The 26,035-nt window shown below is 38.7% G+C and overlaps 1 protein-coding gene across 2 annotated transcripts; it reads right to left on the bottom strand.

Moving 5' to 3' along the window:
- Positions 1–1,507: 1,507 nt before the first annotated feature.
- ZNF267 (zinc finger protein 267) lies at positions 1,508–25,783 on the bottom strand. Of its 2 annotated transcripts, none has more exons than XM_010340642.3 (4): positions 25,597–25,783; positions 13,829–13,955; positions 13,215–13,310; positions 1,508–3,759 (listed from the first exon to the last, which is right to left on the bottom strand). In XM_010340642.3, the coding sequence occupies exons 1-4, from the start codon at positions 25,597–25,599 to the stop codon at positions 1,754–1,756; spliced, it is 2,232 nt and encodes a 743-aa protein (XP_010338944.2). In that variant the 5' UTR covers positions 25,600–25,783; the 3' UTR covers positions 1,508–1,753. The 2 variants fall into 2 exon arrangements, with proteins under 2 accessions (XP_010338944.2, XP_074238171.1); XM_074382070.1 differs by lacking the exon at positions 25,597–25,783 and adding an exon at positions 24,281–24,455.
- Positions 25,784–26,035: the final 252 nt, after the last annotated feature.

Here is a 26,035-nt window from a genome sequence, read left to right as displayed (position 1 = left end):
ATTAGGGAAGACATTTCACAGTTATCCCACAGTATATTATTTTCATCTGTTGACCACAATCTTAGATAAGACAGAATAGTTTAACATTAGTGGCAGTACATTTCATTCATTGTACATCAGTGTTAAAACATTAAAAACCATCTAATTTTATTAAAAGAAATGTAGGTTCACCCATAGTCTAAGCAGAGCATTTTAAAATCCACTATACTCTTCCTGGTCAAAATACAGTTGCAAGTACTCAAGAAGCATTCTTTGTCCAAATATACTAATCATGCAGTTCTGTTTCTACATTTTTTTTTAAAGTGAGGCTAATTACTTAGTGAATGTTAACAGGAACTATCTTCATATTTCCCTGATACAGGTGAAGATGTTATTTTCATCACATCATATATTCAACTCTTTCACTGTCTTCTATCACATCAAATAATACCAAAGACACCTTCTTTATTCTATTTTAAAGATATGTTAGTACTTTAACTCAGTGGTCTCTAATCTTTTTGGTACCAGGGACTAGTTTCATGGAAGACAATTTTCCTACAAACCGGCAAGGAGAGAGATGGTTTTGGTATGAAATATTCTATCTCAGATCATCAGGCATTAGTTGAAGTCTCCTAAGGAGCACAAACCTAGATCCTTCGCATGCAGAGTTCACAATAGGGTTTGTGAAAATCTAGTAACACCACTCATCTGAGAGGAGGCAGAGCTCAGGTGGTAATGCTCACTCCCCCACCACTCACATCCTCTGTGCTGCCCAGTTTCTAACAGACCACACAGACCAGTACCAGTGTGCAGCCTGGGGAATGGGGACCCCTGGTTTAAATGAACTTTGTTTTCTTTTACTTACGGGGGAATTGATGATGTAATTTGATGATATTCTTAAAAATTCAGAATATCCCTCTTACTCTAATATAGAAAAAAATGCTCTAAACACATATCATATGTTTACATCCATTACCACTTTATTCAAACACAAAGAGCATATTTTTAAACATTCTCTTCATGTGTTTTACATTTGGTATTAAACTTCCATGAAAAATGTGGATAATAGTGATGTTCACCTACTGTAGAAGGATCTCACATTGTTCTGATGCAGAAAAAAAAAAAACAACACATATTTTCACATGAACACCATGGATTAAGGAAAAGCAGCAATGGATTTGAGAGCTGAATTATATAAATAATATTTGCTTTCCAAAAACCCTGAATACTGTAAATACAAATGAAGTATCCACGAAATGTACCTGTCAAAATATCAATGTTCTTGCTACTTTAAAACATATAAGCAAATAAATTATCTAATTATTTTGCCTTTATTCTGTATAAAAAATACTCTTATTTAGCGTAAAGGCTGAAAGTGTCTGTGCTTCAGTCCTTTCTTGAGTAAATTCTGACACATTTAGACTTCATTTTTTATTAAATACTTCCTCACATTTACCACATCTGCAAACTTTTTCTATGAACCCCTAGGTGACTCATAAGTTTGATATCTTGAGTAAAACTTTTCACATTTTTATATCTATACTTTTTCTCTAGTATGGATTACCCTGAGTAAGGGTTAAGCACAGTTTAAATAATTTGCCACATCTGTGTGGCTTTTTTCCAGTTTATATTCTCTGCTGTTGTCTAAAGCTTGAAAAATGGTTAAAGGTTATGCACATTCTTAACCTTTGTAGGGTTTCACTCCCATATAAATTATCTGATGCACAATAAGATATAGGTAACAAGTAAAAAATTTGCTCCATGTTTTACATTTTTAAAGTTTTTCTCTAGTATGACTTCTCTGATGTGCAGTGAGGTACGACCTAGAGTTAAAGGCTTTGCCACATTCTTCACATTTATAAGGTCTCTCTCCAGTATGACTTCTCTGATGTGTAGCGAGGTATGACCTATAATTAAAGGCTTTGCCACATTCTTCACATTTGTAGGGTCTCTCTCCAGTATGACTTCTCCGATGGGTAGTGAGATATGACCTAGAGTTAAAGGCTTTGCCACATACCTCACATTTGTAGGGTCTCTCTCCAGTATGACTTCTCCGATGGGTAGTGAGGTATGACCTATAGTTAAAGGCTTTGCCACATTCTTCACATTTGTAGGGTCTCTGGTCAGTATGAATTCTCTGATGCTGAATAACATCAGAACTGTAACTAAAGGCTTTGCCACATTCTTTACAGGTATAGGGTTTCTCGCCAGTATGACTTCTCCGATGCACAGTAAGACCTGAGGAGTCACTAAAAGATTTGCTACATGCTTTACATTTATATGGTTTTTCTCCAGTATGAGTTCTATGATGCCGAATAAGGTGTGAACTATAAGGAAAGGCTTTGCCACATTCTTTACATTTATAGGGTTTCTCTCCAGTATGAATTCTCTCATGCACAATAAGATTTGAGAAACAAGTAAAAGGTTTGGCACATACTTTACATTTGTAAAGATTTTCTCCAGTATGAATTTTCCGATGTTGAGTAAGGCATGAACTACGGCTAAAGACTTTGCCACATTCTTTACACTTAAAAGGCTTCTCTCCGGTATGAACTCTCTGATGCATAATAAGATTTGAAGAACGAGCATAAGATTTGCTACATACTTTACATTTGTAAAGTTTTTCTCCTGTATGAGTTGTCTGATGTTGAGTAAGGCATGAACTACGGTTAAAAGCTTTGCCACATTCCTTACATTTATAAGGTTTCTCTCCAGTATGAATTCGCTTATGTTTAGTAAGGTATGAACTACAGCGAAAGGCTTTGCCACATTCTTTACATTTGTAGGGTTTCTCTCCAGTATGAATTCTCTGATGCACAATAAGATTGGAGGAACGAGTAAAAGATTTGCTACATGCTTTACATTTGTAGAGGTTTTCTCCAGTATGAATTTGCTGATGTTTAGTAAGGTATAAACTACACTTAAGGTTAAAAACTTGGCCACATTCTTTCCATTTATAAGCTTTCTCTTCAGTAGGAACAATCTGATTTTGAGTAAGGTACAAACTATGGTTAAAGCTATCACCACATTTTTCACATTTGTATGGTTTCTCTCCGTTATGGATTACCTGCTTTCTAAGATTTGATGATTGACTAAGGTCTTTATCATATTTATTATATCTATGTGAGTCTTCTCTGATAGGGATGGTCTGATGTTGAATGTGTTTTAATGACTGGGTACAAACTTCTACACATTTATCACATTTGTAAGACTCTTCTTGCTTCTCTTGCACATGCATACTCTGAAGAAAGACTTTCTCAAATTCTTTACATTTGTACTGTTTCTCTAGAAAATAATTTTCCTGATGATTTTTAGGGCTTGACCTTTGGTTCAAGATTTTATCAGAATTATTGCACTGATAATTTTTCTCTCCAATAAAAATATCTTGGTAACCATTTAGAGTAGAGACCTGCCCAAAGAACACTGAAGGTTTATCATATATGTGATGTTTTTCCCAAATATCAATTTCCTGTTGTTGATTAAGCAATGATGAATGAGTAAAGATCTTCCTATATTGATCAAAGTTATAGCTTTTGGCACAAGAAGAAAGTATTTGTTGGTGAAACAAACTTTCAATAGAGGGCTCATCAAACTGATCATATTTAAAAGTCTTTTCATCATAACACCCACTGTGCCCTTCACACTCCTCCCTTTCCCACCTTTTCCTTATATGTAAATTCTCAAGATCACAGCTCTCATGTCTCCTCGGTATCACTTTTTGGAATGATGCCTCTGTGCAGTGCTCTGTCAACAGGTCCTTGTTATCATGTGAAAACATATCTGAAAGATATAAAAGTTTTAAGAATTCCAATTACTAGATTCAGGTACATATATTTTATAAATCTAATATACAAAATTATGCTAAGTTAAGAACACAACAGTTGAGTGAAAAGCTTGAGGTCCTATTTCCTCAACTGATATGCAAACTTTAATACAATAACCTTACTACAATAAAGTGGCATGTGAACTACTAAGACACCAACAGTGGAAGAAAGGGAATGCTTATGCCACCCCTCCCTTGCCCCTCAGCAGCATCTACATGACACTGGGAGAAAACTGTACATTTCGGAGACAGAGAGCACAGTGACTAGAGGACTACATAGAACCCAGGGCTGCTCTGTCACAGCGTAGACCTGGCAGGATTCATCACCTTCTGACTTAGGAGCTGCTGATCTCTAAATAACCAACGGTGATACTCCAGTAACACATGAACATTGGATTCTGAGATGTACTGGCTTTAGTTGTGACCCAGAACATTTCCCACTGTGGTGGGTATAGTGAAAGACACCTTCTGTTTCAGCAAAGAAGAGGAAAAAGCAAAGGGGACTCTGTTTTGCACTGCTTGGCCACAGTGAGATAGAGAACCAAGCAGACTCTTGGGGTCCCCAAGCCAGCATTTCTGGACCTGCCCTAGACCAAAGAGTAAGTTCCAGACATGGAAGCAGTCATCACAAGCTGACTGAAGAGCACTTGGGTGTTGAATGAACATCAGTGATAGCCCAGTGAAAACCCCTGTGGGCTGGTGGTGGTGACTGGTGGTGGTGGCAGAGAGCATGAGGCTCCTCTGCCTGCAGCAAGGGAGTGGGAAGGATGTTGTCTGGTGGTTTGAATGCCAGCTGCAGTAGAACAGAACATGAGATAAATAAGGTTTCTGACTTCAATACCTGGCTTCCACACAGCATCTCTTGACCTACCTGGGGCCAAAGGGTAACTTATAGCCCCGAGGAGACACAAACATGGCTTGTTGCCACCTGCTGATTGTAGACCCCTAAGGTCTTGAGTAAACTTAGGCGGTAGCCAAGCAGTAGTTACACTGGGCCTTGGGTGAGACCCAGTGCTGTGCTCACTTTAGATCTAAGTTACCACAGTCCCAGTGGTGGGGGCAAGAGGGAAGCTTGTGTCACCCCACCCCAGCTCCAGGTAACACAGCAAAGACAGAGAACTCCATTTGTCTGGAAGAAACTAAAGGAAGAGAACAAGAGTCTCTGCTTGGTAATCCAGATAATTCATTCAGATTTTAACCAAGACCAACAATATAGTACCTCTATGAGTCTGCAAGAACTATATTACTGAGTTTGATGTCCAAGTACCTTCAAATTCCTAGAAAGCCTTCCCAACAAGGGTAGGCACTAAGTCCAGACTGTGAAGGCTACAATCAATGCCCAGACACAGACAAACACTTATACATTAAAACCATCCAGGAAAATGTGGCCTCACTTAACAAACTGAATAAGAGACCAATTCTGAAGAAACAAAATAAGTTACTTTTGAGACAGATAATTCACAATAGTCGTGTTGAGGAAACAAATTAAAGTAACATGAAGAAGGAATTCAGATTCTATCAGATAAACTGAACAAACATTAAAATAAAAGGAATCAAGCAGCAATTGAAATTTAAAAATGCAACTGGCATACTGAAGAATGCATCAAAGTCTCTTAATAGCAAAACTGATCAAGCAGAAGAAAAAATTATTGAGCTTGAACACAGGCAGTTTGAAAATATATAGAGAAGACAAAAAAAAACCAAAAAAACAAAAAAAAAACAAAAAAACAGGCCTACATGATCTAGAAAAAAGCCTGAAAAGAGCAAATCTAAGGCTTATTCACCTTAAAGAGAGAAAGAGATAGGTATAGAAAGTTTATTCAAGGAATATGATCAGAGAACTTCCCAAATCCATAGAAAGATATCAATATCCAAGTACAATCAGGTTACAGAACACAAAGCATATTGAACTCAAAGACAACTACCTCAAAACGTTTAATAATCAAACTCCCCAAAATTAAGAATAAAGGATCCTAAAAACAGCAAGAGAAAAGAAACAGCATACAATGAAACTCTAGTATGTCTGGCAGCAGACTTTCAGTGGAAACCTTACAGGCCAGAAGAAAGTAGCATGACATATTTAAAGTGCTGAAGGAACAAAAGCTTTTACCCTAGAATAGTGTAACCAGTGAAAATATCCCATAAGCATGAAGGAGAAAAGAAAAAACAACCTTCCCAGACAAACACTGAGGGATTTCATCAAAACCAGACCTGTCCTACAAGTAATACTGAGGGGCATTCTCTTTCATCTGTAAGAAGAGAATGTTAATGAACAATAAATAAGAAGTCATCTGAAGGTATGGAACTCATTGGTAATAGCACAGAGAAAAACTGAATATAATATGGTAATTGTGGTATGTAAAATACTCAAGTAGAAATACCCATTGATGAATCAATACAACTACAATAAGTTTCGAGACACAGACAGTAAAATAAGACATAAAGAGAACCGACAAAGTTTAAAAATGGGGAAACAAAGTTAAAGGTAGAGTTTTTACTAGTTTTACTGTTGCTTATTTGTTCAGTCATCAATTAAAAATAATAGGCTATAAAATAGTATTTGTAAGCTTCACAGTAACCTCAAATTAAAAAAAAAAAATACAACAAATAAACAATGCAATAAAAAGCAAAAAATTATACCACCAAGAAAAATCACATTCACTAAAATGAAGACAGGAAGGACAAAAGAAAGAGAAGATACAAAACCAGAAAAAAAATGGCAGAAGTAAACACATACTTATCAATAATAACACTGAATGGAAATGCATTAAGTACTCCAACTAAATAACACAGAATGAGTGAGAAAAAGAACAAGAAAGACCCAGTGGTCTGCTACCTACAAGAAACACACTTCACCTGTAAACATACACAAAGACTGAAAATAAAGGAATGGAAAAACGTTTGATGCCAATGGGGGAGAAAAAAAAAACAGGAGAAGCTATATGTAGACAAAATATATTTCAAGACAAAAACTGTAAGAAGACAGAAAGGAAGTCATTTTATGATGATAAAGGAATCAATTCAGCCAGAAAATATAATAATTTTAAATATACATGCACCCTACACTAAAACACTGAGACATATGTAGCAAATCATATTCAGCTAAAAAGAGAGGCTCCAATACAGTAACAATTGAGACTTAACACACCACTTTCAGCATTGTACAGATCTTACAGACAGAAAATCATGAAAGAAACATCAGACTTAATCTGAAGCCAAATATACCTAATAAATATTAACAGACATTTTATCTAATGGCTACAGAACACAGATTGTTCTCAACACATAATTTTCAAAGATACACAACATTTTACATTACAAAACAAGACTTATTCAGAAAAGTGAAATAATATCAAACATCTCTGCTCACGATGGAATATAACTAGAAATCAGTAACAAGAAGTTTGGAAACCGTACAAACAAATAGAAATTAAACAGTATGCCCCTGAATGAAAAGTGAATCAATAAAGGAATTAAGAAGCAAATTGAAAAACTTCTCCAAACAAATAATGAAAAAAACCACATACCAAAACCTATGGGATACAGCAAAAGAAGTACTAAGAGAGAAATATATAGAGTATGTTTTTATATCAAAATAGAAAGAAAAAAAATCGAATAACCTAAAGTTGCATCTTGAAATAAACAACAGCAAAACAAACCAAAAATTATAATAATAAAGATCACAGCAGAAATAAAATTGAAATTAAAAAATACAAAAGATTAATGAAAAGTTGATTTTTTAAGCAGATAAATAATGTGTATAAATCTTTAGCTTGACTAAGAAAAAAAGAAGGCCAAAATAGAATCGGAGATGAAAAAGGAGACATTATACCTGATACTGCAGAATTTCAAAAGATTATTAGTGGCTACTATTAACAACTGTATGCCAATTAATTGGAAAATCCAGCAAAAATGGGTAAGTTCTTGGATATATACAACCTACCAAGATTAATCAAGGAAGAAATCCAAAACATGAACAGATCAATAACAAGTAACAAGATCAAAGCCATAATAAAAAGTCTCCCAGTAAAGAAAAGCCCAAGACCTGATGGCTTCATCACTAAATTCTACCAAACACTTAAAGGACTAATACCCACCATACTCAAAAACTCTTCCAAAACATAAGAGGAGGAAGGAATACTTCCAAATTCATTCTTTGAGGCCAGTATTACCATAATACCTAAATCAGAAAAAGATACATCAAAGGATGAAAACTATAGGCCAATATCTATAATAAATATTTATGTAAAAATAATCAACAAAATATTAGCAAACAGAATTCAACAACACATTAAAAGACTGTTCATTATGACAAAGTGGGATTTATCCCAGGGATGCAAGAATGGTTCATCATATGCAATTAATATAATACATCATATCAACAGAATGAAGGACAAAATCATATGATCATTTCAACTGCTGCTGAAAAGGCATTTAATAAAATTCAACATCCTTTGATGATTTTTAAAAAACCCTCAAAAAGCTGGGTATAAAAGAACATGCCTCAAAATAATAAAAACCATATATGACAGATACATAGCTAGCATCATATTGAATGGAGAAAAAAAACAAAACAAAACACCTGAAAGTCTTTTCTCAAAGATCTGGAACATAACAAGGATGCCCACTTTCACCACTGTTATTCAACATAGTACTGGAAGTGCTACCTAAAGCAGCAGGAAGACAAGAGAAAAAACTAAATGCCATCCAAACTGGAAAGGAAGAAGTCAAATTATCCTTGTTTGCAGATGGTATAGTCTTATATTTAGAAAAATCTAAAGACTACCAAAAGCTATTAGAACAGATAAACAAAGTTGCAGGATATAAAATGAACATACAAACATCAGTAGCATTTCTATATGCCAACAGGGAACAATCTGAAAAAGAGATCAGAAAGTAATTCTATTTACAATAGCCACAAATAAAATTAAATACCTAGACACTGACTTACCCAAGTAAGTGAAAGATCCCTACAATGAAAACTATAAAAGATGAATGAAAGAAATTGAAGAGGGTGGCTGGGTGCAGTGGCTCTCACCTGTAATCCCAGCACTTTGGGAGACTGAGGCAGGCAGATCACTTGAGGTCAGGAGTTCGAGACCAGCCTAGCCAACATGGTGAAACCTCATCTCTACTAAAAATACAAAACATTCACCGAGCATGGTGGCATGTGCCTATGGTCCTAGCTACTCAGGAGGCTGCAACAAGAGAATCACTTGAATTTGGGAGGCAGAGGTTGCAGTGAGCTGAGATCGTGCCATGGCACGCCAGCCTGAGCAACACAGTGAGACTCCATCTCAAAAAAAAAAAAAAAACAAAAAAAAAACAGGACACGAACACACACACACACACACACACACACACACACACACACACACAAAGGAAAAATATTCCATGTCAACAGACTGGAAGAATCAATATTGTTAAAATATCCATACTACTCAAAACAGCCTACAGATTCAACACAATCTCTTATCAAACAACCAATGACATCCTTCAAAAAAATACAAAAAACAATCCTAAAATATATATGGAACCACAAAAGACTCAGTCTAACAAAGCTATCCTAAGCAAAAAGAACAAAACTTAAGGATTCACATTACCATACTTGAAATTACACTACAGAGCTATAGTAACCAAAATGGCATGGTACTGGCATAAAAACAGACACAGAGATCAATGGAACAGAATAGAGAATCCAAAAAACAATTCCACACACCTTGAGTGGACTAATTTTCAACAAAGATGTTAAGAACATACATTAAAGAAAGGACAGTTTTTTCAATAACTGCTGCTTAAAAAAACTGTATATCCACATATATGAAGACAAATTATTCATTTAAAGAAAAAAACACTTTCAAACTCATTTTATGAGACCACCAACATCTCATAATGAAGCCAGATAAAGACACAGCAAAAAAAGAACAAGCCAATATTCCTTATAAAGATACAAGCAAAAATTCCCAACAAAATACTAGATACCAAATTCAAAACCGCATTAAAAGGATCACACATCATTATCAAATAGGATTTATCCCTGAGATGCAAGACTGTCTTAATACAATAACAAAAATATGAAAATCACATAATCCTCTCAAAAAATCTATTAAAAGCCTATGATAAAATTAAGCACATTTTCATAATAAAAACTCCAAACAACATACATACAAAAATATCCACCTCAACACAATAAAGGCCATATACATAACAAGCTTTCAGGTAATACTCAACAGTGAAATGCTGAAAGTTTCCTCTAGTATAAGAAAGAAGACAGGGGTGCCCAATCACAACACTTCTATTCAACAGAGTAGTGAGAAATCAAGTCAGAACAATTAGGTAAGAAAAAGAAACAAAAAAAAATTCAAATCAGGAATAAAGAAGTAAAATTGCTCACTGTTTACAGATGAGGTGATTTTAAAATATAGAAAACCCTAAAGACCATACCAAACCAAAACAAAAAAATAGAGCTAATAAATCCATTCAGTAAAGTTGAGGCCACAAAAATATACAAAAATTAGTTGCATTTCCATTTACTAACAATAAACTGAGAAAAAAGTTACAAAAAAATCTTATTTATAATAGTATAAAAAATTTAAGAATTTCTATAACTTCATTTAACAAAGGAGGTGAAAGATCTGGCCAAAATCTATAAAACACTGTTGAAAGTAATTGAAAAAGACACATATATTTCTTTTTCATGGATAAGAAAAAATAATATTGCTAAAATGTCCATACTTCACAAAGTGATTTACTAATCCAATGCAATCTGTATTAAAATTTTAATGACATTTTTCACAGAAATAGAAAAAATTCTAAAACTTCTACAGAATCACAAATAACTCCAAATAGACAATGCAATATTGAAAAAGAACAAAGCTAGAGACATCACACTTCTTCATTTCAAACTATTACACAGCTATACTAATCAAGAGTATGATACTGACATAAAAACAGACACATAGACCAATGGAATAGAATACAGAAACCAGAAAGAAACCCACGGTGTATACAGTCAACTAATACTTTGACAAGGGAACCAAGATACACTAAGGGTATAATCTCTTCAACAAATAATGTTGAAAAAAATTAGTCATGTGCAAAAGGATAAAATTGAACATTTATACCATGTACAAAAATTAACTCAAAAGAATTAACACTTAAATGCAAAACCAAAAACTATATAACTTCTAGAACAAAGCATAAGAAACAATCTCTTTGACACTGGCCTTGGCAATAATTTTTCTGGATATCACACCAAAAAATCACAAGCAAAAAAAAGCAAAAAATAAAAACAAGTAAAATTACATCAAACAAAAAGATGTGTGCACAGCAAAGAAAACACAGAGCACGAAAAAGCAACCCAGGGATTGTGAAAAAATATATCTGATAAGACTCTTATATCCAAAATATGTAGGAATCGCACACACTTCAATAGCAAAAAAAAAAGTAAATCTGACTTAAAAATTTGCAAAGGACCCAAGTAGAAATTTCACCAAATATGACATGGAAGTAGCCAACAGATTTATGAAAAGGTTCTCACTGGCATTATTCATCAGGAAAATGCAAGTAAAACCTCAACAGATATCACCTCACACGTGTTAGAATAATTACTGTCAAAGAGTCAAGAAATAAATATTCACACTTGTTAGAATGACTGCTGTTAGAGTCAAGAAATATTAACAATAATAAGAGTCAGAGCATGGAGAAAAGAAAACCCTTGTACACTGTCAGTGGAAATGTAAATTGATCCAGCCATTATGAAAAAATGGCATGAAGGCACCTCAAAAAAATTAAAAATATAAGTATCCTACTTCTAACAGTATAAGCAAAGAAAATAAAATCAGTATGTCAAAGATATATCTGTACCCCTATGTTCATAGCCAATTATTCACAATACACAGAATATTTTTCAGCCGTAACAAAGAAGGTACTCCTACAATTTTTACAACATGGATGAATAAACCAGGTGGACGTAATGGTAATGAATACAAACTTTCATTTACAAGATAAATTCTGAATATCCAATGTAAAGCCTTGTAAATATAGTTAACAAAACTCTGTAGTAGCAGTCCCCAACCTTTTTGGCAGCAGGGACCAGTCTTATGGAAGATAATTTTTCCATGGATGGAGGTCGAGTGGGGGGATGGTTTGGAGATGAAATTGTTTTACCTCAAAGCATCAGGCATTAGATAGATTCTCATAAAGAACACACAGCCTGGATCTTTTACATGCACAATTCACAATAGGCTTCACACTTCTATGAGAACTGAATGCTGCCACTGATCTGACAGGAGGCAGGCTCAGGCAGTAATGCTTGCTGGCTCAATAATGGTCACCTCCTGCTGCATGGCCGGATTCCTAACAGGTCACAGACCAGTACTATAGACCTCTGCTCTATAGTATACTTGAAATTTGTTAACAGTGTACATCTTAAGAGTTCTCACCACACACAAAACAACTGGCATCTAATATGAGATAACTGATATGGTAATTAACTTTGTTGTGTTAGTCATTACACAATGTGTATGCATATCAAATCATCAAGATGTACCCTTTAAATAGATATCATTTATACTTATGTCAAGAAAAAAAAGAACTAAAGGACATATTCTCAGTAAGCTTCATACTTAACCAGACAAAATTATAAAATGATAGTTAAGATACAAGGCAAGAGTTTAGGGTTTGTTACATACTAAGCAATGTTCTAAGCTTCCCATAGACAAAAGTTAGATAAGAATTCTACATAATGAGTAATACACATTAAGCTATTTTACATTTGTGGAATTTGTGCCTATAGGGTTTAAATTTCTCATCTTAGCTCAAGCTAGGGAAAATGAAAAGTTGAAGTGAAACATAAAATTAGATTTTCTTATAGTTAGGAAGATGCTTTGTGGTTTGATAAAATTACTGCATCTTAATTTCGGTAGGATCACCCCAGAAACCACAATAGAATTAAAAATTAACATATCAAAAATATGTGACATCTGTCCACAGAATTCCTGGAACTTCTGAAAAAAATCCCATTGTCCATCACTCCCCTCACACACTTCTGACATGAGGCAAAAACAGAACTTTAAAAGTGGTTTCATGTAGAGATAGAAACATGCAGACTTTCCCAGAGCCCCCAAATCAATGGAACAGCAGTCAGATCACACAGGCCCTCACAGGCCAAGGGGAGCACTTTGGCTGTCACTGTGAATTTAATGGTGGATCGTGGAAGGGAAAGGAGAATCATTAGATAATTTCAGAGCATGAGACAGAAGATGTCCCTCTGTGACAGCAAGAGAAATAAACTCAGCCATCTAAAAAATCACTTCCACTGGAGAACTTCCCAATCCACACATCAATGTCTGGTTCTTTCCTGACCTCTGGACCTCTCACCCATGTCATCTATTCATTCACTCCCACCTACCTGGCTGGCTGGCTACTGTCTCCGCACTCTTCACATTCCAGGGCTCTTTCCTTTGCTCCAAAAAGGTGATCAGGTCCGGCTTAGAGACAGTAAGACCTGTTTTATTAGAAAAACTCACATGATTCTGACAGTTCTTTTTATGTTTTTATACTTTTTTTGGCCCCACAGGACAGGATTAATTTCTAACAATTTCTAATTTCTTTTTTCTACTGTGCTCAGTAGAAAAAAGAAGACATTGTAGAAGATTCTAGAAAAGGGTTTCTCAAAATACTGTTTCCTACCAGCTTCTTTAGAATATTTAGGAAACATTTTAAATTTGGGGATCCTGAGTTCTCTTATAAATCTGAATCAAAATTTTAAAATATTGGATTTTAAAGTGTTGGCAACAATAGTTTACGTCAACCAATTTCTAGACTCTACTAGAGTGAAACTTGCACATCACCTCAAATAAAAAGGCAAACATCAAGATCAAACATTATGACATTTTTTTCTACATCAGCAAAACCCCCATTTTTTTATCCTGAAAACAAGAATCTGAAACTAATTCATAGAAAGCACAAGATCCCAAGAGACGTTCTGAAAAGAAAAGAAATAAATCTCTTAGTTATCCTCACCCAGAGAGACCAGGTTTCTGTAGTTCTCTAACATCACATCCCAATACAAAGTCTTCTGAGCTGGTTCCAGGTGTTCCCACTCCTCCACAGAGAATTCTATGGCCACATCCCTGAATGTCAACAGTCCCTGAAATAAAAATAAATAATATACTGACCATGTGGCCATAGCAGAGTTCTTCATTTGTCCCTAGATGAAAAGACAGTTATTGGTTCTGACTTATATGAGTGACCTGAATTATTCAATAAGATAATTTTTAACACAGTAGTATTTTCTAATGTAGTCTCAATCTCTGTGGAGAGTTACATAAAATTCTCAAAACTAGTGCAGATATTATTTACACAGAATGTAAAATATAAAACTCAAGCATATGTAAAACATAAAACTATGTCTTTTCTGCTTTAGCTCTTTGCTGCTTCATTTTGTAAAGTTAAGTTGTAACCTGATGGTAATTAGCTGGCTTCATTATTTTTTAGTAAAACCAATATGTTCATTAGAATTTTTTGCATTTAATGTAAGTTGGTACTGTAAAGATATCTTATTCCCCTCAAATGAATCAACACTGCCACTTTCTGTACAATTTTTTTTTTTTTTTTTGCTTTGCAAAAACACTAGAAAGGCTGGGAATGTATGTTTTTATAATCTGTTTATAATCTGACGTAGAAAAAATTTCATGTTTGATCTTGAAATTTGCCTTTTTATTTGAGGTGATGTGTAAGTTTCATTCTAGTAATGAGTCTAGAAATTGGTCGACATAAACTATTGTTGCCAACACTTTAAAATTCAAAAACAGGAATATACATTTTTGAGTGCTATATTTCCACCACCCAGAATCAGTTATGTATAATTCTCAGGTGGAAAAGTCATGGTAACTTAGAGGCATACTTCCCAAGTTTTATTGTATACAACAATAAACTGGAGATCTTATTCAAATGCAGATTATGATCTAGGTTTTGGCCTGAGTTTCTGCATTTCTATGGTTTTTAATTTTTTATTTTGACACAGGGTCTCGCTCTACCACCCAGGCTGGAGTGCAGTGATGGAATCTTGGTTCACTGCAGCTTCGACCTCCTGGGCTCAGGTGATCTTCTTGTCTCAGCCTCCTGAGTAGCTGAAGCTCTAGGCATGAGCCACCACAGCTGTCTGAGTATCTACATTTCTAACAAGTTCACCAGTAGTGTTAATGCTTCAGGCCCAGAGGCCACTTTTGAATAGCAGAGAGGCAGAACACTGAGGAAAGAATTCAGGCATGATGTGAAACTGAGAGTTTTATGAAATTTGCAAGTTACAACATAATAGCTAGAATGGTAGTAATCCTTTTTGAACATATACTGTATATCAGATGTCATCCTAACAGTTGTTTACATATACAAAACCCAATAAATAATGTATGAGAAAAATTATAGGATTCTTCCTCTTATAGAAAAATATTTTCCAAATGTTTGCTACATAGTAAAGCTTGTATTTTGCCTCAGTTTATCTGATTTAGAATTTATCTCAAAAGGACATGCAGACCAATATACAAAAACAACCTTAACGGAATGTTTAGAGAAAATTTCGTAACTGAGTAATGAAAACAGGAAGGCAGCCACACAATATTGATCAAATAATGCTTTCATTTTTTGCGCACACACACAGAAATGGTAACTATATACACATTAAAAGTAAGAGAATATATCTGTGTAAACAGAATTAGAAAATTTTAAAAATTGTATAAAAACTATAAAACTCTTTGTTGATGATGTCTTTGTGTTTTTAAATAACTTTATAAAGACCAATACATACAATGATATAAACTAAAAGCTCTTGTTTCTGAGTCTGGTACTTTTTTTCAAGTTTTTCTTATGTTTATTCTATGTGCTATTATATATCTTAGAATTTCAAGACAACATATTTACTATGTTTATTTACTATATGTTAATAGACAATAAGACATATTTAGTATATGTTAATAGACGATAGATATATTTACTATGTTATATTTACTATACGTTAATTATTGCTCTTTCTCTGAAAATATAGAGAAGGAATAAGGATATGCTTGTGACATGAGATGAAATAAAATGGAAATCTACAGAACTAAGAGCTGCTTCAGAACTTTCAGGCTCAAAAGCTATTATCTCCTGTCAACAAATGTAAGAGCCTTCACTCTGCAAAGAAAGCTACAAGCAAAGGGAAACTAAAAAGAAATGGGAGTCTCTGGATTAAATGTGATGGTTTATACACATCACTCAGTAAATCCTCCCTCCTAGATACTCATTAAAGACAAAGAGAAAAATGATTAACTTTATAGTGAAGGAATCTGGCAAAGAGCACCTGAACCAGGTGAATGAAGTTAGCATCGGCTGTAATAAGACCAATAGGTAATAGTGCTGATGTACAGATGAGCCCATAATCACTGCTGTGATATGAGTGGAGGGGAAAAGTAAATCATAATCTTAGTATAATCATAAAAAGCAATCTGTGGGGGAAGATACAGGTGACCATAGTTCCTCAAACTGGCCAGGTGACCCTACTTAGAAGCCGGGGCTGAGAATCACTTAGCTAAGCATTGTCTCTCAAGGTTCAATATGCATACATACCATTTGGCATTCTGGGCCCCCTCTATGTAATGTGATTCTGCATGTTTGGAAAGTTTCCATGAACTGGCTTCTTTAACAAGTCCGCAGTCAGTGCCGATATTGCTCCTCCTAGACCCATTATCAATGTCACTCAGCTAAAGGAAGCAGACACAGCACACAGGGTCCCTCACCCACAGTACTTTTCCTCACAACACGAATACTTTTTGTTCACAGCAAGAACCACCAACCACTGTCCTGAAAGATCACATCCTTTGCCAGCCATTTAAAGTCTACAGAGGCTGGAGAAGACAGTAACGTCTAAGACAGCATTTGGAAAACAGCATGGATACCTGCATTAAAGCAGTGTTTACTGAGCTTGTACTATGTGCTCACAGCATGCACTGTGCTGAGAACATCATATGGTGTGATTTAAACCATATAAACCCCTGGGATGCAGGTCCTGAGGATCCCATAATTCCCAGCAGGATTTAGATGATGGCCCAGCCTTTCTATTTCTTCTTCTGTTTCCCTATCACTATAAAAGCTAACTATAGACATATGGGAGGGATACTGAAAGGAGTGAAATTTAGTTTAGAAGAATTTCTTGGCCAGGCACGGTGGCTCATGCCTGAAATCCCAGCACTTTGGGGGGCCAAGGCCGGTGGATCGCTTGAGGTTAGTAGTTCAAGACCGGCCTGGTCAACATTGTGAAGCCCTGTCTCTACTAAAAATACAAAAATTAGCTGGGCGTGATGGCATGCCTGTAATCCCAGCTTCTCAGGAGGCTAGGGCAGTAGAATCACCTGAACTGGGGAGGCAGAGGCTGCAGTAAGCCAAGATTGCAACACTGCACTCCAGCCTGGGAACAGAGCGAGAGCAGAATTTCTCATTATTGTCTTTACATCTTTACATTGACTTCATTACAACTTGTGGAGCAACTACTGGATCTGCAGAAATAGAAAAAAGGTTGCCAGGTGGAATGTTTCTAGAGGTACTGGTTTCAATAAGAAAAAAAATTAAATTTCCAAACAATTTTTAAAGTGAGTCTTTTGCTCTCATTTACTTGCTTTGGATTTGGGAAAACTGTGAGCACCACCTCTGAAGAAATGGCAGCAGCAGCCACCCAGAAATCCGATCTCCTCTAGTCAGTTCTGTGAGGGGAGGCTCCAGGGTAGAGGCAGACCTGGCCAAGGCTCAGAAGAGGGTGGATTTGGACAGAGCAGATGAGGGTGGAAGTGGGCCCTAGGCTTCTCATCTCTACCTTGCTGGTTTATTTTCAGTTCTGTCTTTCCTAAGCCTGACCAACAAGAACTTGACTCCCATGGTTTGCCTTGTTTTAACGGTTTAAGCTTCATCCTATTTTGTAACATGCAATAACAAGCAATTTAACCAAAATACGTAGGGCTTTCTAAGAAAGTTATATTAGTAGCTATACAATTATCCTTAACAAGAAAAAAAGCAATATAAATAATAATTATAATAACAAGTATTTTGTCCATGGGCAGCCCTTCATGTGTTGACATCAGAACTCACAATGTTAACATACAGGCAGTGTCCCAAATGAAGCGCAAGTTCCCTATACACCTCTGTTCTTGCTCCTGACATGATGGTGAATTCAACCATTATCTATCTGCTCTAGACTGAAAGTTCCTGGATAGTAGGGACTATCGCTGCTACATCTGTTTTTCTAATGGCCATATGAAATGGAAGCAATTGGTTTACCTATCAGTATGAGTCTTCAGACCTCCTCCTTGTTCTTCACCCACACATTAGAAAACTGGAGCAATGCCCCTTTGGATACCAAATAAAGACATTCCTTATGTTAAAGGAGAAACAAAACCTGGATAACTCATTCCTCTTCCTCTGAGACTGAAGCAAGATTAGCCCATTGTCAGCCTGAACCCCGCCTGCACAGGATATAACCAAGTATCTCAAGGATCCCTAGGTGCTGGTGAAGAGTCCCTGGTAACCCTGGGATGAAAACCCAATGGTGATTTAGGCAGGAAAGACTCAAATTGTCCTTGTGGAACCAGAGTAGAAAACTGAGTTGTCATGGTAGGGCCCCAGTTCCTGGATCCAGATATGTTATTACCTACACCTGATCAGCTAACTCTTGGGTACAAGAGAGGACAAGATTACCCTACTCCAGTAACACAGCTCACGGGTAGGTGTAGCTTCACTCACAGATCTGGACAGTTGTGGCCCTGCCCTCCCACTGCTAAGGTGCTGTCTTACACTTACAGATTCTGCCACCAGATTGTTTATAAAAGGAACCCCTCACAGAACTGCTGTACTTCGCTGGGCAAGATCTTGAAAACTCTGAGGGCCTCACTCCAAAAGGAGGGCGTTACAAAGTCCATGTTGATCTCTCACAATGCAGAAAATGTCCCCTGGATTTTCTTTTTTTTTTTTCTTTTTTTTTTTTTTGAGACGGAGTTTCACTCTTGTTACCCAGGCTGGAGTGCAATGGCACGATCTCGGCTCACCGCAACCTCCGCCTCCTTGGTTCAGGCAATTCTCCTGCCTCAGCCTCCTGAGTAGCTGGGATTACAGGCACGCGCCACCACGCCCAGCTAATTTTTTTTTTGTATTTTTAGTAGAGACGGGGTTTCACCATGTTGACCAGGATGGTCTCGATCTCTTGACCTCGTGATCCACCCGCCTCGGCCTCCCAAAGTGCTGGGATTACAGGCTTGAGCCACCACGCCCGGCCGACCCCTGGATTTTCTATACATCCTTGGTCCAGAGTCTGGCCCTGTCTTGTGGATCCCAGGTGGTGATCAGCCTTCACCTCCAGACTCCAGGTGGAATCAACCTGGCTCTGCATTCTTGAGTGTTGCTGTAAAGAAAGGAAAACTAGAGGAAACAGCTCCTCAGGAAGGCTGCTCTCACACATCCTGGAGAACCCCAGGACCTGGGTTCAGAAGTCGCAGCTGCGGATTTAGCTGCTGGAGGGGCAAGGAAGTGGCAGGCGCCCTATGCACACTCGTGGGCATTTGGGCAGGAGGATGAGGGGAATGTTGAGATTCTCAGGTCTACTCAATGCATGTGTTTGTGCCCGGTTGGTTTCCAGGCCCCGTGGTCTCTGAATCAGTTTCAGGTCTAAAGATGCCAGGGGCATGGAAAGACAGAAGTGGAACAGCTAAATGATGCCCTGTGAACTTATTTTTGTAGAAATCTAGTCAAACGGTTCTAGAAAGGACTGAAGATCCCAACTAAGCAGAGAGACCATTCTGCTTACAGATTTTGGGGGCAATGGGCACTTTGCTGCACAACTGTAGGTTGCGAATGAAAATCGAAGAGGGAAAGGACCCTTTGGAGTGAAGTCTTATGGGCATCTTACATGTTTATATTCTGTGGGGTAATTCTGGGCAATGTTTGAAAAATGTTATTAAGAAGAAAATCACAAAATCATCTCTAACCCCAGAAAAACTATCTACAATGGTAGAAAAGAAAGAAAACTGTTTTATTACACAATTAGACCAGAATGTAAAGGACATAATAGGCAACCTGCGAAGAGACTAGAAAAACATCCACTGGTGAAAGTTACCATAATTAGTCCTCAAGTAGAAGACCTAACAGCACTATTTGTCAGATATATTTCACGCTAAATTCACCTGGGAATTGGGAGGCCATCTTTGTTTTTTAACTGGCTATATTCAATGGAAAAATGAACTTCATGTCTTCGTGACAGGTAGATTTGCAACTTGGAGCTAGGTGCCTGCTCTCCTAGAGAAACTGTGGGATACAGCTGTATTTTCTTTGCTATTTACATTTTATATCAGTGATTCCCAGTTCCTAGAGAAAGGCAGTCCTGAGTCAAAAAGACTGACAAATGGCCTATTTAGCTGTTAGAATGATTTAGACAGATTGTAAAACAAAAATAATTTACATATGAAACTTTTCCAAAGTAAATGCTTTAAGAAAAAAAATATTTCTTTCCTTTTTTTTTTTTAGAGACGGGGTCTTGCCCTGTCGCCTAGGCTGGAGTGCAGTGGTGCAATCTCGGTTCACTGCAACCTTTGCCTCCCGGTTTCAAGTGATTCTCCTGCCTCAGCCTCCCAAGTAGATGGGACTACAGGCACGTACCACCCCGCCCAGCTAATTTTGTGCCTTTAGTAGAGACGGGGTTTCACTGTGTTTGGCCAGGCTGGTCTCGAATTCCTAACCTTGTGATCCACCCGCCTCGGCCTCCCAAAGTGCTGGGATTACAGGCATGAGCCACTGCACCCGATCATCTTATTTTCAAGAAAGATTAAGTCTTGTATTCCTCATTTGTATTTGCTCTTACAACAGCCAGGTCTAGGGCCATGGTCTTGAGCTCATGGACATCTGAATTCCGATAGGTGCTGGATTCAGGCACCTGAGGGGTGACCTTGGGAACATTGTACACATAAAAAAAGGGGGCTTGTGGGGAAGTAAAAGGCAGAAAAGAAGAAGATGCTACTGGGGAACCACGAGCAGGGGCCAGTGCCAAGTTGGTGGAAGGACTTGTTGGTTTGTGCTACAGATACTGGCCCAGGTGGTGCTATGCTCTGACATATTCCTGGGTCCATGCAGGCAGGTGAGATTATGATTAGGTGGTCCACAAGCCTAGGCTGATGGAGAAAGTAAGCCGCTGCTACAGATTCAGTGTCTGGGTTGATGAGTCAGGGGCCCTCAGGCACTTGTGTGAGTTTTTGGCAAGAAACTAGACGCAAAAGTGCTGTCGGTGCAATTCCTGAGGGTCAAGCCTTCTGCTGGGAGGGGCAGGGACATGTCAATGCCTAGTGGGTATGTTCAGGAGTGGTGGGCAGGAATCATATAGTGGCAGCTCGGTGGGGGAGGGGGTCTCTTCCCAGAACTCCTTTCTTCTCAGTCTTCAGTCCCCTGTCACCCTAGCACTCCTGGAATCAAAGGACGATGCACAGTGGGGCAGCCTGTGTGCAGAACAGAGCCTCCCTTCCCCCAGACACTTGGAGTCTCTCTCCAGCCCAGGCCCCTGTGAGGTCTGTCTTCTGACACCAAACGTGTAGAGTTTGCTGAAGACCAACCAATCCTCCAACAATTAAGGTGTTTGGCAAACAACTTAATTCTGACACCACCCAGAGTCAGCACAGGCCCTACAAGTTCTGGGTTCAGTCCCACAACACTGCCCCCACTTCAGATGTCAGTCACAATTCCTGGAGGCACAACTATACTTCCAAGCTACTGCCTATAAATCAAGGGCACCCATAACCCTATCCTTAAGTTCACTCATTTCAAAGATCTACTCACAGAACTCAGCAAATCACTTTACTTATGTTTATCAGGTTATCATAAGGATAGAGTTCAGAACAGCCAAATGGGATAAATACATATAGGACCAAGAAAAGCAGTAGGAAAAGATAGGAATAGTAACCTGGTAAATAGCTGTGATTAAAGAAATCCCCTATCTTTTGTGTTCCCCAAGAGTAGCTTACTGCAAACACCCACCCTATTATGACTTCAATGATGCCCCTGATTTAGTCATCACAAAGCCACAGACTCTCCACACTCCCCCTTTCTGACTCAGCTGAACAGTTGTGTCTTCAGTATTCAGAATGAACTACTTAACCAACCTTTTTTCTCCAGGTTGCTGGACTTTGACATACCCACAGCTCAACCCCTCCTTTTGCCCCTCCTAAGAACAGGCTGACCTCAGCGTGAAACATCCTCTGATCTAGAATCTGATTTTGGCACCTAATCCTGCCCTTCCCCTCCCACCTTCTTTCTGTGCTTGTTTGTTCCTCCCTGTGAAAGAAAGCCATTGTCTGCCCAACCTTTGAGATCCACAAAGATCTTACAGTGGGTGCTTTCCCCCTGTAGCAATACTCCTTTAGAATTAAGGAATTTCTTACCTAAACCTGAATTGGTCCTATTTGACAAAATCAAATAAAATGTGGGGAAGGAACTGGAAATTTAGTATTTTACTGCAAGCCTCAGGCTGGGGGAACACAGTGGTGGATTTGAGATTCTGCGTGCCACCCATTAGGAAAACACAGGGGGAAAACCAGTTGTTGGGGGCAGTGTTAAAATGATTAACAGGTAGGCGATTATACCATATGGAAGTGGTTTTAGTGCCCGCAGTTTCTAGGGAGAAAAACCAAACCAAATAGCCCCAGGACAATGACAATTTGTATCCTCAGAAAGAGCCTCCCAACCCTACTTCCATCCCAACCCTATCTGCCTCTTTCTGTGCATTTTCAGCTTTCCAGGGTTCTGTAGCTTCTCAGTATAAAGGGCTCCTTCCATGGTTGAGGTGAGCAGGCTGGGAAACCTGCAGGTGAAGCTCCCTAGGAAGAACTAACTGGGCCTTCAGTGACCTCTTCTTGCAGGCTCAAGACTGGGTTAGTTTGCACTCACTGAGCTCAGCCTTCTGCTTCCCTGTCAGGGTTATTCACTTAGTATTAAATGAGAAAATGCCCAGCATTTGAAGAAAGCAAAACTACTCAGTGTTCATAGAAGTGAAGGAAACTAAAACACCTTTACAAGTTATACCTCAACAGAAAATGCAAAAGTATCCATCCCTTTCAGACAATTAATATGCCACTTACTTATTTCCATAATGACAGATCATTTAGTAAATAATTAATCATATATAAACACTTCTAGCAGGTGCCACGTTCTGTCTCATAAAATTTAGCATTAAAACCATATATCCAAGGCTAGGCATGGTGGCTCGTGCCTGTTATCCCAGCACTTTGGAGGCCAAGGCAGGGGGATTGCTTGAGCCCAAGAGTTTGAGCCCAGTAGTGAGATCCACATCTCTACAAAAAGAAAAAAAAAAAAAAAAAGCCAGCCACAGTAGAGCACCCCTTTAAGTCCCAGCTACTCAGAAGGCTGAGGTGAGAGGATCACTTGAGCCCAGGAGGTTGAGTGAGCTATGATCACACCACAGCATTTCAGTCTGGGTCACAGAGGGAGATCCTGTCTCCAAAAACAAAAAATAAAAAATAAACTCAACATCCAGACAAGAAGATAAAGAACAAAGATATCCACTGGAACAAAGATATCCACTGTCACAACTTCACCCTACAAAAAAGAAAAACTGATGTTTTGATGAATCTATAGAATTCACCAATTAATCTACCACACATTGTTGTGAAAATGTATTCACTTTCTACAGTCAATAATGAAAGATTTTTCTCCATTTCTCCATTCCTTTTCCCAGACAGCATTTCCAAAGGTGAGCCCTAAGATTCTTTTAAATTACTCCCAAAATAAGAACACTCTGAGAAACTTACTATGCTCACTCTGCTGAAGAAAAGGACAATAAGTATTTTTAACAATGAAGTATATGACTTGATATTTTAATTTTCTGAAATCCACCTTTCACAGCCTTGGAAATGTTTTTTTTTTATCTTTCAAGCTCTACTAATGAAATGTACACTAATTAAAAAACTGAAATTGAAATAAATGAACAAATCTTTCTAAGGCAGCAAACTCAGGGAATGGCAATGCTAATTGGAACACAGACATAGCTGGCTCAAGTGTCAAGTCAGGTCACGGTATCATTTGGGACATTATCCTATCCCAATACTGCTCATTAAAATGCTCAGGGACCTTCCTCCCAGGAAATCCTGCACTGTGCCCCCATGAACACTGCAGCGGAGTTTGCACCACCTCACTGGGGTGGGGTTTTTGTTTTTTGGTCCTTTGGAAGTTTTTCTCCCTTCACAAATAATGAATCCAGAGGGCAGGAATCATTTGTGACTGTTTCCTCTAAATATCAGCGATTGGCTGACCAGCAATGTGTCTCCAAGGGATGAAAACTAGGTTTGAATAAAATCTTTATGTCCCAGGGGGTTAGCTTTTTTGGTTAAGGGTATCCCAGGAGATTTCTCTCAGCCCCAGAGCATCCAGCTACTCCCCTAGGGGGCTACACTTCCATACCTTGGGCGGTCCTCTAAGAGATGACACGGGGCTGACAGTCACTAAACACTCCAAGACACATGACCACTGTGGGCATCTTGAGTCATCCCAGACAGTTCTGAATCTCAGGAACTGGAAAAGACTGGACGGAGGGTGGCTACACAGGGCCGTGTAAAGTTTCCAAAGCAAAACTTGAAGTCAAAAGACATTCTTTCTGATGTCTCTGTGCCTAGGGAAGATTAAAGAAAAAGAGGCACAAAGACTTTTTTGCAGTGCAGTGTCAGGGATTTATTCTCTGCTTTTCTCTCACATGAAATGTATACCAAAAAAACCCTAAACTTTAAAAAAGTGTCATCCACTGCTCTGTGAAATAATGATTAACGAGTAAAATACTCTGTCTGAAATGTACAGTAAATGACCAATAGTTAATAATGCAGTGAACTGGAGAGGGGAAACCAGTCTTTGGAAATATCAGGAAGAAACTGGAAATTTAATATTTTACTGCAAACCCCAGTTAGGCTGGGGGAACGCAATGGTGGATTTCGGACTCTGCGTGCCACATGTTAGGAAACCGCAGGGGGAAAACCAGTTCTGGGCAGTGTTAAGATGATTAACAAGCAGGCGATCGTACGGAAGTGGTTACAGTGCCCTGGGTTTCTAGGAAGAAAAACCAAACCAATGCATTTCTTGTAAATTACAACATTAGGGGAAAACAAAATTCAGACTTAACGATCCACAACCCTTCAATTCACCCCTGACTATATAAGCAGGAAACTTTCACCTGTATAGTCTAAATAAGGCAACTACAGAACTGTAACCCATCGGTTATTTAATTTGGTCTGTTTCCTCATGCACCTTATCAAAACCTTTCCTTCAAGCCCCTCTGGAGACCTCCGAACCACAAACCAGGACTGCAGGCTTCCCATGTCATGTGCTCAAATTCCTCACCGTTTTAACAGTGACTCCCTTTATTTCTTAATAGGAAAAAGGAGCCACTGGGGACCCCACGGGGTACAATTTCCTCCTACACACGAACCACACACAGAGAGCTCCCGTCCTCACCGCACCACGCTGGGCTGCGGCGTGGAGCTGCCCAAAGACGGCTCAGGCCAGGGCCGAGGTCGCTCCGCGGGGACGGGACAGGACGCGCCGGGTCCCCGCTGCCAGCCCGGCCGCCATCTTGCGGCGGAGGGGACAGAGGGCCGCACTGCGCCCTCGGGGACTCGGAGCCCAGACCCCAAAGCTGACCGCGGGGAGTCCCGGGTACCCCCACAGCGATTTCCCGCCGCTTCCGACCGCCCCTACCCCTCTGGGGACCCCTAACCCCGCAGACTCACCATTTCCCAGCTTCCGGGATGCCCCGGCGTCTTAGCTACGGATCTCCCAGTGCCTGCAGGTCACAGAGCAACAAAATCTCTGTTTATTCTCAGAACGCGAATCCGCCTGGGCCTCCCAGAACCAAAGCCTCGCAGCTGCAGCAGCGAGACCCGAGCTCTGACTGGAGCTGACAAAGGCCCCCGCCAAATCCCGGAAGCCGCCCCTGCTCTCCGGCTTCACTCCTGATTGGACGGTTTCCACTCCAGCGCCCCTGATTGGATAAAACTCCAGGCCCCGCCCCCTCATTATTAGTGGGTTTTGGGTTTTCTGCTTTTTTTTTTAAAGAGAGACCAGGCCCCATGGAGGTGGGGCCGTCTGCTGCGGGAATTACAGCTAAGGGTTGAGCTGCGACTTGAAATGCATTTGCTTTTTCTCTTACCTGGTTCTGCTTGTATAAAG

This window comes from Saimiri boliviensis, chromosome 12 (genome assembly GCF_048565385.1).
Source record: "Saimiri boliviensis isolate mSaiBol1 chromosome 12, mSaiBol1.pri, whole genome shotgun sequence".
NCBI lineage: Eukaryota > Metazoa > Chordata > Mammalia > Primates > Cebidae > Saimiri > Saimiri boliviensis.
The sequence above is the reverse complement of the archived record's forward strand: the minus strand, read 5'-3'. Positions and strand labels throughout refer to the sequence as shown.

Bases quoted from the DNA above. Each gene is read 5' to 3' on its own strand.
- ZNF267 (XM_010340642.3), bottom strand. The intron at 13,311-13,828 runs GTGAGGATAACT...CTAATAAAACAG, and splicing joins CAGAAACCTGGTCTCTCTGG to GTCTTACTGTCTCTAAGCCG. The intron at 3,760-13,214 runs GTAGGTGGGAGT...TATATCTTTCAG, and splicing joins GACAGTAGCCAGCCAGCCAG to ATATGTTTTCACATGATAAC.